Source organism: Pelophylax lessonae (assembly GCF_965119305.1).
Source record: "Pelophylax lessonae genome assembly, chromosome: 9".
Lineage (NCBI taxonomy): Eukaryota > Metazoa > Chordata > Amphibia > Anura > Ranidae > Pelophylax > Pelophylax lessonae.
Window position 1 is genome coordinate 239,110,974 of NC_138776.1, and position 14,574 is coordinate 239,125,547.

Consider the following 14,574-nt stretch of genomic DNA (forward strand, 5'->3'; position numbering starts at 1 on the left):
AGTGGTGGTAGTAGGAGGCTGGAGGTGGACTAGTAGGAGCCTGGAAAGGAGCACAGCCGCATACATACATTACTCACTCGTGCACTGCAGCCCGCCCCACACATTCAGTGAGTCTTACTCTCCTCCCTAGTTTTTTCAATGGCACATTCAGGGAGCCAATCCCGCCGTGAGTAGCGGCACAGCGGAACCAATCAGGTGTGCAGGCACGCGTGATTGGTTCGCTGTGCAGCTAATCACGGCATGATTGGCTTCCTGAATGTGCCATAGAAAAAACTAGGGAGGAGAGTAAGACTCACTGAATGTGTGGGGCGGGCTGCAGTGCACGAGTGAGTAATGTATGTATGCTCACCGCTGAAGTGTCCTGGCTTCACGGAAGTATGTGAGTCCTCCTCCGAGTCCCTTCCCCCTGTAAATATCGTGACCTCGGCGATATGAATATCGCCTACGGCCACAGAACGATAGTCAATATCATATCGACTATCGTTCAGCCCTATTATTCGGCACAAAATTATTCAGCCTTTTGACTTATTCGGCCGAACACCGAAAGTGCTATTTTTTCTATTTTCGGCCGAATAATGTTTGGCCGCCGAACATTCAGTGCATCCCTAGTTTTTTTTATTTATTTTTATTTTTTTACTACGAATAATGGTGGCGATCAGCGACTTATAGCGGGACTGCGACATTGCAATGGACAAATCGGACACTGCCACTTTTGATACTTTTTTGGGGACCAGTGACAATACAGTGATCAGTGCTAGAAAAAAAAAATGTAATGTCACTGTGCTAATGACACTGGCAGGGAAGGGGTTAACATCAGGAGCGATCAAAGGGTTAAATGTGTCCCTAGGGGGTGCTTGTTAACTGTGGGAAGACAGAGATAGCAGAAACACAATATCTCTGTCTTTCCTACTAACAGAATGGCAATCTGCCTTGTTTATATAGGCAGACCGCCCTTCTGCCTCTGTCGGGAACGTTCCGTGGGTCACGACAGACATCCGGTCCGCCAGACCTGCTGATTGGCTCCAGCTGTGACCCGGAAGTGCAGAATGATATACCTTTCACGTGATTCTGCGCACGGAAGCCTCTGCCCCGCAGTGAATGTACGTGGGACGGTCGGCAAGAGGTTAAAGTGCCCCTTGCAAAGAATACATAGAATTCTCACCTCTTCTGCTGCCTGTGCCACTGATCTCTGCAGTAGAAGATCCTGCAAAATACCAACATTCTTGTAGTGTGGATTTTGCACTACATTAGCATCTTCCCTGATCAGGAGTGACAGCAGAAACCAGAAATGTATTTCTTTTCAGTAAATATTCTTTACATTATGTCAATTTCAAATCTGACAGCTGCTGCAGGGAACAAGACCCCTGCAAGCTGTTGGGGTAGGGTGGTTGCTGTGTGCATGGCACCGTGTTACACACTTAATATAGGTGTAACATGGTCTTAAAGGTAGATTTAGGCAAGCCATAGAGTATCCAATTTTCTCTCCTTAGATCACAGGTGTATTGAATTTAGGTATGTGTGTGTTTTTTACATATATATATATATATATATATATATATACACACATATAATAATATGTGTGTGTGTATAATATATTATTTATGTATAATAAAAAAAAAAATATATATATATTAAATATTGTATATGTGTGTGTGTAAAATATATTTATGTATAATAAAAAAATATATATACAATATATATATATATATATATATTTTTATTATACATAAATATATTTTACACACACACACATATACAATATTTAATATATATGTATATGTGTGTGTGTGTATAATATATTATTTATGTATAATAAATATATATATATATATATATATATATATATATATATATATATAAAATATTGTATATGAATTAGATGCAGCTGACTAGTGAGGGTGCATGCTGGTACGTCCAGACTCCAAGCACTCTGTAGCAATAGGAATAGCCTGGCCACCACTCACCTTTCCTGAGTTTTTAGCAGGTATAAGCAGCCTTAGCTCGATTTATCCAAGCCTTGCCCCCAACATGTTTTGCCCTGCCCCTGGGGCTTAATCAGGAGGGCAGGGGAAACATATTGGGGGCATGGCTTGGATAAATTGAGCTGAAGCTGTTTTTAACCACCGCGCCTGAGCGAGGTATGCGGCGCCCAGGCTATCTCTTCCTATTTCTACACAGGAAAGGACTTTCTACAAATGTGGAGAAAAAAGGTAAGGCTGGAGTTCATCTTTATTTAGCTTTTCTTACATGAAAGTGTAAACCCCCTGTAAGTGGTTATGGGGGATTGGATGAATCATTGGGGAAATTGGAGAGGCCTTTGTACATAACACTGTTGTCTTTTTGTCTTTAGCACCACATTAAATATCAGCACCTTTTAAAGAAGAAATATGTGTGTCCGCATCCCTCATGTGGGAGGCTGTTCCGTCTGCAGAAGCAGCTGATGCGCCACGCAAAGCACCACACAGGTAAATATTACACATTTTGCATATGAAGAGACGACTGGAGGTGGACAAACTTACAGAGCTCAGGAATCATTTTGTCTTGGAGCTACACTAAGTAAATTTACAGTGGCCTGAAAAGTACCCAATCTAAAGCTGGCCATACACCGATTGAAATTTTTGGCCAGTTTGCCAGGGAGTGGCTGAATTTTCATCGGTGTTTCGCTATCCCTGCTCTACAGAAGTCAATCATTTGATCGGCTGCAGCTGCTGATCAGTGTATTCTGACAGCGGTGGGTGCAGCCTTTAGAACACAATGTCTGAGCGGAGGGGGAATTCTTCCATCCAAAAAAAAAATAAATAAATTGTAAAAAGGTGTTGCTAAGAACAGCGGCACCAATAGGAGAATATTAATAAACTCCGCTAGCTCACTGATATACAGTATAGATCTAGTACCTAATGTACAACTGTATACAAAACAGGGAAAGATCCTGAAAAAAGAGGTACTAGGCTAAAAGATCTAGGTAGTTTGACTTTAACCAAACGACTTTATTGAAACCATATGCAATAAAAAAAAAAATGGTTGAATGATAATGCAAAGTAGAAAACACCAATTTTGCAAAAACCCTTCACCCAACACCATAAATGGCAATGACCATGTTATCAGTGATAAAAACAGGCAAGTCCAGACTATGATTACTCACTTTCTCAATATCTGCCATATTGAAGGTTGCCATAAGTTCCCTAACCCGAAAAACCGGGGATAACGAAATTAGCCAAAAAGGATCTTATTTAGGAAATAACTTTAGGCAATCCACAGAGATAGCTCATGAGCATCATAAATAATAAACGGCCAAGCCATACTACAAGCATAAAGTAGTGAAAATCAAGCAAAGCCTAATAGCACTTGCAGTGACAGAGCACAAAGCTAAAGCAAGAAAAGCAGCAAGCTCAGTTATAACATGGATGCAGGCTGCTGTCAGTATGGGGATCCGAGTAGTTGTTATGGAATGCTCTGCATGCACTGCATAAATCCCAAAAAGCACACTAAGCTAAGTGACTGGATCCTAGGTGAAGTTCATGTCCATGGAATAGATACTTGAACTTAGGATGCTGTTCGGTAATGATAAAATGATCCTACAAATCCATTGCCAATCCTTGTTCCCTCTACCAGTATCCTCGGGGGATTTCTCAGCAGGGAAGTCCTGCTCTCACTCCCACTCTCACTCCTGCCAACACCAGCCCTCCGTAGACTGGATGTGAGTGCCGTCCATCGGTCAGGCAGTGGTGCTGCTCCTAATCTGTTAGCAGCAGTCAAAAGAGCAGTCCAACCAGGGGAGTAACTACAGGGGTTGCAATTGCAACCGGGCCCCATGCTCCAGGGGGCCTGTGCGGCTCCCCTGTACACCTGGATAGGGGGGGCAGCATGTAGGGAAATCACTGTCTTTTTTCCTCCTGTAGCTGCAGTAGGAAAATGGAGGAGATTGGTTCCTCTGTAGGCTGCCTCCGCCACTCCTCCTATCCAGTTCACTTGTGTTCTGCTGTCTCTGGGCCCCCCCTGTTTGCTCCCCTGGTCCCCAACCCACCCCCACCGTGCTGCTGGCTTCCTCCTTCCCCTCTCCTGCCGGCTGCTGCAGGGGATGTGTCACAATAGAGAACCAGGAAGGGGTCGGTAATTATGTAATTTACCAGTTCCTTCCTTTTCTGAATGGACAGAGTCATAGTCAGTGACATTGTAAAAAAATAAAATAAAATGATAAAAAATAATACAATTAAAATACCAAAAAATAAAAACTACTGACACCAATGGGTGAACTTCCAGGATCGCAAATGTCACACTTGCAACTGGGCCCTGGCATTCCACCATCGGGGGGAGGCCCCAAGATGGCAGGAAGGGGGCCCACTGTAGAACGAGAGTAAAGGGCCCCATGATCAGTGGGAAGGGCCCCAGGCTTGAAGCAAAGGGCCCTTCATGGTTTCTTGCACCTGGGCCCTGAAGGTTCTAGTTACGCCTCTGAGTCCAACCATCAGGACTCGATGACACCGTAGGCTAGCATGAACACATTTCACCTGCACGGTTGACACCAGCTTCTTCAGGACGTCCTGAAGAAGCCTGCGTTAACCGTGCAGGTGAAATGTTCTCACTGATAATGTTGTCATTTCCATTTATGGTGTTGGGTGGAGGTTTTTGCAAAATTGCCATTTGCTACTTTGAATTGATCATTTAGCCATTTTTTATTGCATACTGTTTCAATAAAGTAATTATTTAGTCAAACTACCTGAATCTGTTAGAGTACCTCTTTTTTCAGGATCTTTCCCTGTTTGGATTCCTCCATCCACCTTGTTTGTGTGGATGATGGATTCTTTAAGTTTTTGTTTTTTTTCAGTTTTGGCCCACTGACTGAACAAACCCCCCCAAAAGAACAACAGTGTATGGCCAGCTTTACACCACTGCTGAAATACAGGAATCTTGTACTGCTTACCTTCCCCATTGAGATCTGATGTGTTTTCAAAGTGTTCCTTTTAGTTTTTTGAGCAGTGTATATTTATTTTCCTGTTTATTGGTTGAACTTGATGGACTTGTGTCTTTTATTAACCTGTTAACTATGTAACTACAGGGCCTTTGAAATATTCATACCCTTTGAGATTTTCTACATTTTGTCATGTTACAACCAAAAACTTAAATGTATTTATTGGGATTTTTGTGGTAGACCAACACAAGGTGGCACATAATTGTGAAGTGAAAGGAAAATGATAAATGGTTTTCAACATTTTTTACAAATAAATATGTGAAAAGTGTGGCGTGCATTTGTATTCAGCCCCCCTGAGTCAATACTTGGTGGAAGCACCTTTTGCTGCAATTACAGTCTTTTTGGGGATGTCTCTACCAGCTTTGCACATCTAGAGAGTGATGTTTTTGCCAATTCTTCTTTGCAAAATATCTCAAGCTCTGTCAGATTGGATGGAGAGCGTCTGTGAACAGCAATTTTCAAGTCTTGCCACAGATTCTCATTTGAGTTTAGGTCTGGACTTTGACTGGGCCTTTCTAACACATATGCTTTGATCTAAACCAGGGGTCTTCAAACTATGGCCATCTAGTTGTTCAGGAACTACAATTCCCATCATGCCTAGTCATGTCTGTGAATATAAGAGTTTTACAATGCCTAATGGGATGTGTATTTCCGCAATGTGTATTGGCTGTGTTTTGGGTCCTTGTCCTGCTGGAAGGTGAACCTCCACCCCATTCTAATGTCTTTTGCAGACTTTTTACAGGTTTTCTTCTAAGATTGCCCCTGTTTGTTCACTAAGATTCTCTAACAAACCTCTGAGAGCTTCACAGGTGACTTCTGAAGGCCATTGGTTCCGCTAGATTTTAGTTAGGGATATCAGACTAAAGGGGCCTGAATACAAATGAACGCCACACTTTTCACATATTAATTTGTAAAAAAATTGGAAAATTATTCATCGTTTTCCTTCTACTTCACAATGATGTGCCACTTTGTGTTGGTCTGTAACATGACAGAATGTGCGAAAATTTCAAGGGGTATGAATACTTTTTCAAGGCACTGTATGTCTGTTAGTTTTTCTTGGGTTTTCCAGCATCAATCATCTGTATCCCTAGATTTTTAATGCTTCCCACATGGTCCCTCTGTTCACACGTTCTCTAGGTTCTACAACGCAGAGATTCAGGCCTTGGCTAATGCAAGCTTGGGCCCCAGGATGCTTCAAGCTGTTATCAGAGCGTTTTCAGGTTCCTTAACCATTTTTTGGGGGGCATGTTGGCAGTTTTGTTTGCTTTGTTGTTGCACAACCGCCAGCTTATTGCTAGGGTACATCCCATGGTCTATGAATACAATGCCTGTGTCCTGTACTGTACTCCAAGATAAGGAATTCACAGGTGAGTTCAAATTCCTTTTTTTTTTATTATTATTTTTACACGAAAAAAGGCGATTGTGTTGGTATTTACTACTTTAGCTAGGTACCTACATCCCAATTAAATAATAAAGATAGGTAGGAAAGAGCCCTAAGAAAGTGGTCTAGTGGACCCAAAAGGCCATGGGTCCTCCAGGCCTGAAGGAAGCATATGGACTATGTTTCCTTCAGACCTGGAGGACCCGTGGCCTTTTGGGTCCACTAGACCACTTTCTTAGGGCTCTTCCCTACTTATATTTATTATAATTTTTACATGGCTAAAGTTTTTTTTTTTCTTATGGGAAAAACTCAATCATGCCATCATAAACATGGCATTTCCTTACATATAGTTTAGCACTTTGAGCCTAAATTTAATCTTCAAGTTATTTACATTGTGGTGGATGCCTATAATTTGAACTTAAACTCTGTTCTAGGAAAAGCAGTGTGCCATATACATGAGAAAAAATATTCGGCTTACTTAAGTAAGTCTCTTCTGCAAAATCAGTATTATTGCAAGGAAGAGACTGATTGGTGTGGCAATTACATATGCTATATCTGTAAAGTGAAATTGTAAAAAAGACAAAAATATCAACATATAGATTTAAAAATACTGTAAACATTAAAACGCAAATGATTTTACTAATCTACTCTGGGATACCAAGCAGAAGGTGTCTCTTGTCTGTTTGTTGGAGAGACCACTTTAATTTCTGTTTCTATCTTTGTTATTAGACCAGCGAGATTATATCTGTGAATACTGCGCCCGAGCATTTAAGAGCTCCCACAACCTGGCTGTGCACCGCATGATCCATACAGGAGAAAAGCCCTTACAGTGAGTGCTGAAATCCCTTCTTGATGTCTTGCAGTCTTCCCTTGGCCTGCACTTATCAGTTTTTCTTTTTTGCTCCTTCCTCTCATTCTAGATGTGAGTTCTGTGGGTTCACTTGCAGACAGAAGGCCTCCCTGAATTGGCACATGAAGAAACATGACGCTGATTCCTTCTATCAGTTCTCCTGTGGCATCTGCGGGAAGAAGTTCGAGAAGAAGGACAGTGTTGTTGCCCACAAGGCCAAGAGCCATCCCGAGATCCTATTAGCTGAAGCCTTGGCGGCCAACTCTGGCGCTCTTATCACCGCCAACAATGAACTGCTGCTGCCAGAGACCCCGGCTCCCTTGGTTCCTGGGGCTCCCATGGCTCTTGACGCCCCCATGGCTCTTAACGCCCCCATGGCTCTTGTGGCTTCCGATGCAGCCACCACAGAGGCCCAGGAAGAGCCAGCACCACCCCAGACCATCTACACCACCTCCAGCTCTAAGATTTTAGTGGCTTGCTCCACGCAGCCAACAGGAGGACTGGCTTCTAACACACAGGTTCCTATTGAGGATGCGGACTCTGCAGGACCTTAGAAGGGAGAATCTGATCCCTCTGCACAGCACCTAGACTGTTTCCTTGTTCCCCTCCCAGCTGGCTGGCTGTCTCACCCTACCAATGCTTTCTCTCTCTTTCCTTGTAATATCAGCATAGGCTATGACCAGGCACAAAGATCTGACCCATCTGGGGCCATCAACATTTTTCTTTGACTTCTCTGACTTTCTTTCATAATTCTGACCATTAACCAGTTATGCTTTCCCCTCAATCATGTTTTTTTAATCTATTCTGTCCTTTGTTTCCTCTTTTTTTTGTTTGTTTAATTTCCTTTTTCTCTATGCCCCACCCTGTCTCTGTTTCCGCTCTTTGGGTGCTGTGCCCTGCACTTTCACTGTATATAATATGTTTAAAGAATAAAACAGCTGTTCTGTCTCATATGGAGCCCTGTCCCCCAAGCAAAGCTGCTGGCGTTACTTGAAGCGCTGCTTGCGGTCTCTTTTGTAATCTGTGAATTATCAGCCCTTCCCACTTCTTAAAGCATAAGATCACCTTTGGGAACATGTTGCATGTTCCACCCTTTTTTGTGGTGGAACATGTTCCTGCTCCTGCAGCCGCTCCCCAATCCTCCCCCCTCCCTGTGACAGCGGGCCGGTGATCTTCTCTCTGCACCCGCTGTCACTATTTAAAAAGAGTGGGGTACAGAGTTCTGTGAATGAGTGAACAATTACCAACAGCCTTTGCTGCTGACAGCTTGTAGTTGTCAATTAACTACCAGGGCGCTGTTGAGCGTTCTAGATAGTTCATTGATTTTTCCTGTCATTGTGTAACTGCCTGCCTGTATGAGGTACAAGAAGATAGGTTATGCTGACAGTCTGCAGGAGCCCGACATTGCACCCGCAATATACTAATCATGGCTGCAATGCGTTCTAGGCCCCTACAAAAAAAAATATTCAATGCATATTTTTTTACATGCAAAAAAAAATAAGCATTTATTATTTTTATTTTTTTTTTAAGGTGAACTTATCCTTTAAAAGGGATATTCCAGGTTGTAAAAAAAAAAAAAAAATTGGACCCTTCCATGTAGTAAGACAAAGAAACCGCCCTGTACTTCTGTTCCATCCTAACATTTTACCCTAAAATGGACGGAGCTCCTTGACCAGGAGCACGTTGCTGAAAAGTTGGCACGTGTCATTAGACCTGGGGTTGTTGAGTGATCAGGGATTAGGTATGTCTGTGGCTTTAGTGCTTTTGAGAGATATATATTTCCCCCTACTGCACCTCTTAAGAACAAAGTAAGGGCATCTTAACTTGGTCTTTATATGTACAGGGTTTAAAATTGTTGCTTGAGCTCAGTAGTTGGCCATGGAAATCAGTTGGTTCTTAGAAAAGAGTTAAAGGCCCCTTTCACACGGTCCGCCTCCGTAGGCGGATCCGTGCTGCTCAGCGGGGACCGATCCGCGATCCCCGGTGAGTCGGCGGATGACCGCTCCGTCTCCGCTTGCAGTGCGGAGAGGGAGGTGTCACAGCCCCCGCTGCTCTCTATGGGGGATCAAATGAGAGCGGACCACCTGTCCGCTCTCATCCGATCCGATACCTGAACGGATGGAAAAATAGGGTTTCCATCCGTCCAGATTTCACGGACAGGATCGGATGCGGATGGCAGCGGGTGTCAGCGGAGGTGTCTCCGCTGACATCCGCTGCCCCATAGAGCTGCATGAAGGATCCGATCAGATCCGCCTAAAAAACTGACAGGCGGATCTGATCGGATCGCCCGTGTGAAAGAGCCCAAAGTAAAAGTAATCTACTGTCCATGGTGGAGTCTCCAACAGAGGTCAAGCTATAGTTTACTCTGGAATACCCCATTGGAGGAGCGCTCAACCCAAAACTCATAATTTAGTTCTAAGCAGAAGGTAACAGGATCATGCAGTGGAGCTTTTTCTCGCTAAACCCCACTGCTCTCTGACTTCTATGTTTCTCAGGCTTCCCTTCCTCAATGTTGGTTTTACTGTGTCTGGCAGACCTGTGTGAGGACTGTTGACTTCAGTAATAAACGTTCTGTTGCTCTGTCAGGTGAAGAAGATCACAGATTGCTGTGGCAAATTATTGGTGTGATACAGAGCTGGCTCATCCGTTAAGCGTCCTAGGTAGGGCCTGGCATTTAGGCAGTTGGTGTCTGATGGGGCATGCCAGTACAGAGGATGTAGATGAGGGGGGGGGGACTTTTTCTGGGTCTATTGCAATCCTTATTAATGTCATTTAATAGATGGGGGTTGCAAAGCTTCTATTTTGTGCCATTCTGCTATCATTTGTCTCTGATACTATGAAGGCTAGTATGATTCCATGCCTTTAAAGTCTTAACAACTTTTAAGTTCTAATTGATCTCTGGCTTCTTTCCTTATTAGAATGGAATAGCACAAATCACCCAAGGAGATAATATATACTCCCAGTGCATGAGGCTGAGCGGTGATTGCTTCCCCTTTGGCCACAGCAGGCTAAGACCCAACCCCAGTCAAATGTTTTTAGTTTGTTTTGGATAAAGTTAGAAAGGGTTAGAACATTTGTCAGGATTTTGATGTCCTCTGTGCCCTTACTGGGGAGATTCCACCTCGCTTTTAGTAGGACAGGGTGTAATTGGAAGATTCTCCATTGGGGATGCAGATAAAACAACATATCTTAAACTTACAGTACAGGACAAAGGCTGAGTATTCATAGACCCTGGGTTATAGGCTGGTACCTTCAGGTGATTAGATACTGGAAAATCTTTGACATGCCCTCTGGACGTTCCCCTCTACCCAATTCTGTGTGTCCTTAGTTTTTTACTAGTGTCCTCTCTGTTGGACCTTTTCTCCCTTACAGAGAAGCCATTCTTAGCTTAAATAGTTTATTACTTTTTAAAGTCTTCAGTCAACTTCAGTCTTCTAGTACAACATCACTATGGAACCCAGACCCTTGAGACATCTTCGGGGGTCTTCTAGTACAACATCACTATGGAACCCAGACCCTGGAGACATCTTCGGGGGTCTTCTAGTACAACATCACTATGGAACCCAGACCCTGGAGACATCTTCGGGGGTCTTCTAGTACAACATCACTATGGAACCCAGACCCTGGAGACATCTTCAGGGGTATGCCCACCTTGACTGACAAAGCCTGGACCATTTACAGACCCAATGACATGTACAGAGGGTCACTCTGTATTTCTGACTATTACTGTAAAACCAGGACTGTGTTTGGAATGTATTCAATTTACAGTAAACTTTTTAAACCTGGTGGTAAAACTCAACCACTCTCAGGTGGATGACCAGGTGTTACATCACACCACAGGTGGCACATTTTACCAAAACTTCCGCCTAGCACGTTTAGAAGGTACTTAGGTGCTTTCTCCCACCCTTTTGCCACGGAGACTTCACTACAAGATGGTCTGCACTTGGGTTGCAGCATACACGTTCTCGGACTCGCTTACCGTTTTTCTGAACCCTTCACCGTGAGTGCAACATGGGTGACTACCGTCACCCAATGCATTGACAAAAGTCAGGCAAAAGAGAGCCACAGCGAAAGCTCAGGCAAACCTTTGCACTTCACAACAGAAGTAGTTGTGCCAGTACTCCTACAGGACAAGTTCAAAGAATTCAAACCTGTTCAAGGTGCCAAGCCCAACGTGGGTAGTCGTCCTTACCTGGACCCTAATATCCGTAAACAAATACCTTCAAATTCCAAATTTTTTATGTCCACAAGGACAGTTATCGTCTCTTTCAGACCAGAGGAATACTTTGCATCCGTAGACATCCAAGATGATTACTTGCATTCAGTCGCAAGGAATGTATGAGGACACAAGGCCATACAATGCGATTAGAGGAGAAGTGTTTTAACCTCAGGCTACACAGGGGGTTCTTTACAGTAGGGGGTTACAAGACTCTACAACAAATGGTAGTAACTGTGGGGAGTATGGCTACTTTTAAAAGACTCTTGGACATACATCTCAAGGATAAAAACATCAGGGTATGGGAAATGATCACACCTACACAGGTTGAACTGGATGGACTATTGTCTTTATTCAACCTCAACTACTATGCATATTCCCATTTATGTTCTTCATGAGCTCTTGCTGTGCTTTGCAGTAGGATACAATCACTTCCAGTTTCTTCAGTCCATTTATTTGGACAGAGAATCACTGTTCAGCAATCTCTGCTGTCCACATCCCAGGAATTGACAACTGGAAGACAGATTACCCCACCCCTAAACAGCTTGAACCAAGGGAAATGGGCCCTTCACCCCATCATCTTCAACCCAATGTGTCAGAGATGGAGAGCCACGGACATGGATATCCTGGCCTCTAGATTCAACAAGTTATCTCTGTGTTCAGGACGAAGGGTCCTCTAGCACTGGCATCAGATGCCTTGTTAATCCTCCGGTCTCAGTTCTTGCTAATGTATGCCTTCCTCTAGAATGCATTCTACATTGCCTAGTCCACAAAATAAGAACATACCAATGATTCTCATTGCACCAAACTGGTCCAGAAGAACCTGATACATAAACATACTCCGAATAATAGGGGGCAGTCTATGGCCTCTTCCCAACAGGACAGGCCTGTTCTCTCAGGGCCCTCTAGTCTATCCTTCTTCTCAGGTCACTAGCTGTTTTACATTGGCTGTTGGAAGTCCAGGTCTTAATGGACAGAGGGGCTTTTGAGTATGTCATTCCTACTTCGCTAAAAGCAAGTAAAGTCACTTTGTGGAAAGATCTCCTGTTGTACCTGGAAATACTTTTTGCCTGGTGTGTGCACAGGCACTTCAATCCTAGAGATTATTTTTTGCTTTGCATTCTAGCCTGTTCAACCCCTTTGAAGAAAAGTCAAAACCCTAGCTACCAAAAACAAGCGAGGTCCACAATATCAGGTGGACGCCACTCCGAACAGACTACCTCCCACCCAGGATTGGGGTGCTGCCAGCCAAGGGGCATGCTGCGACTCAGGGCATTCCAGATCGTTTGCGTCCCAGCGAGAGGTCCACTCACAGGCTCCTCCCTGTCCAACGGGGCTCTGTCGTGGCGAGGCCTAGTGCTGGACTACAACCTGCTCACACTCACTGGCCAGGCTGGGAGACCTTAAGGATCTAGAAAATCCAGTCCAAAACCCAGCCAGCTGTTGCTTGTAGTTCTCCACGAACTCTACTAAATGAATAAATTACAAAAAAAGGTTCCCAAAAAATAACAGCTAAGACCAAAGTCCCAGCAGGGAACTAGGTCCTACTCCTAAATTAGGCAGAAACAAACTGAGGGCTGTGTGGGGTTATGCCTGCAGGGACAGCCCCATAGGCGTGGTGAAAGCTTTTTCCTGCCTAGTGTCCTACTCATGTAGGGGGCATCATAACCCAATGGTCAAAAAGATATGAAGCTGCGTCTGTCAATGAACTTCAGAGAAAAGGATTTTTTGGTAAGCTAAAAATCCATTTTTTTTTAATAAATATGTCATACTTACCTGCTCCGTACAATAACTTTGCATAGAACAGCCCCGACCCTCTTCTTCTAGGGTCCCCCGCCGGCTCCCCTTATTCCTCCTGTTCTCAGTGTGCCAAGCCGTTTCTTATTGTGGAACCCCTGTGTCCATAGACAGCAAGGCTCAACCCCACCCCCAGCCTCCTCGTTCTAGGATTTGATTGACAGCAGCTGAAGCTAGTGGCTCCTGCTTCCGCCTCTCTGTCCTGTGAGCAGGGAGAGAACCGCTGCTCTCGAGCACAGCATTGGATCGAGATTTGGCTCAGGTAAGTACTGGGGGATCCTGTGCACAGAAGGTTTTTTTCCCCTTATGCAGAGAATGCATGCAGGTAAAAAATCTTCTGCCTTTAGAACCACTTTAGACATTCTGAAAGAACAGGTTTCGGGCCTTGTTCAATTTTGTTTCAAAAAACCTCTGGCCGCTCTATTCTGTTAAAACCTTTATTCAAATGCATCTTCACTGCCTGGACTTAGAGCCATCAGAGTGACCTCAAAACAACAGCTTCGATCAGGAAAACACTTTGTATTTGTCCTATCTTCGTGACCTTACAAGGGACATAATGATTCTTAGTCCATCATCAGTAGATGGATAGGACAACTCATTGCCAAAACTTACACTATAAAGGACAAAACTTTCTTTGCCTTTGTACGCTCACTTATATTCTTGCACCAGGCCTCTGTTGCCCAGTTTTGTTAGGTCACCCCTGGTGTTCCGTTTATACTTTTTTTTTTTCAAAGTTCTACCAGGTGTACATCCAAGCTTCTGCAGACAGCTTTTAGCCAAAAGGTTCCTGCAGCACTCTGAATTAGGGTTGCTTGACCCTTGTTTTTAGGCTTATTGGCACGATTTTGTTTGCCTAGTTGTTGCCCTCATTCATTGTTTGGGTATGTCCCAGGGTCTATGAATACTCATGGAATGGTGTATAGGAGAGATGCCCAGCAGGCATGTCCTCAAAGCTATGTCAATAACCTGAAGGTATCAGCCAAAAACCCAGGGTCTATTAATACTTAACCACTTAAGCCCCGGAAGATTTTACCCCCTTCCTGACCAGGGGGTTTTTTGCGATTTTTTTTACTGCGTGACTTTAACGGACAATTGCGTGGTCGTGGGACGCTGTACCTAAACAAATTTGACGTCCTTTTTTTCCCACAAACAGAGCTTTCTTTTGGTGGTATTTGATCACCTGTGCGATTTTTTGATCATGCGCTATAAACAAAAAAAGAGCATAAATTTTGCAAAAATAACAATATTTTTCACATTTTTTTATATGAAATTCCCCAAAAAAATGTAAAAATCAAAATTTTTTAACATTTTCGGCCAATTTGTTTTATGCTACATATGTTTGGTAGAAAAAAATCACAAAA

At 43.6% G+C, this 14,574-nt stretch overlaps 1 protein-coding gene across 4 annotated transcripts in view; it reads left to right on the forward strand.

Moving 5' to 3' along the window:
- The window catches only part of ZFP91 (ZFP91 zinc finger protein, atypical E3 ubiquitin ligase), a 125,757-nt gene extending 117,094 nt beyond the window's left edge, over positions 1–8,663 (forward strand). For 3 of the 4 annotated variants that reach the window (XM_082266740.1, XM_082266743.1, XM_082266741.1), the window contains 3 exons: positions 2,351–2,465; positions 7,080–7,179; positions 7,271–8,662. In XM_082266740.1, coding sequence (XP_082122866.1) covers positions 2,351–2,465; positions 7,080–7,179; positions 7,271–7,754 — 699 coding nt within the window. In that variant the 3' untranslated portion in view covers positions 7,755–8,662. Of the gene's footprint in view, positions 1–2,350; positions 2,466–7,079; positions 7,180–7,270 lie in introns of all 4 variants that reach the window. The other variant, XM_082266742.1, reaches the window with a different exon arrangement.
- The last annotated feature ends 5,911 nt before the right edge of the window (positions 8,664–14,574 follow it).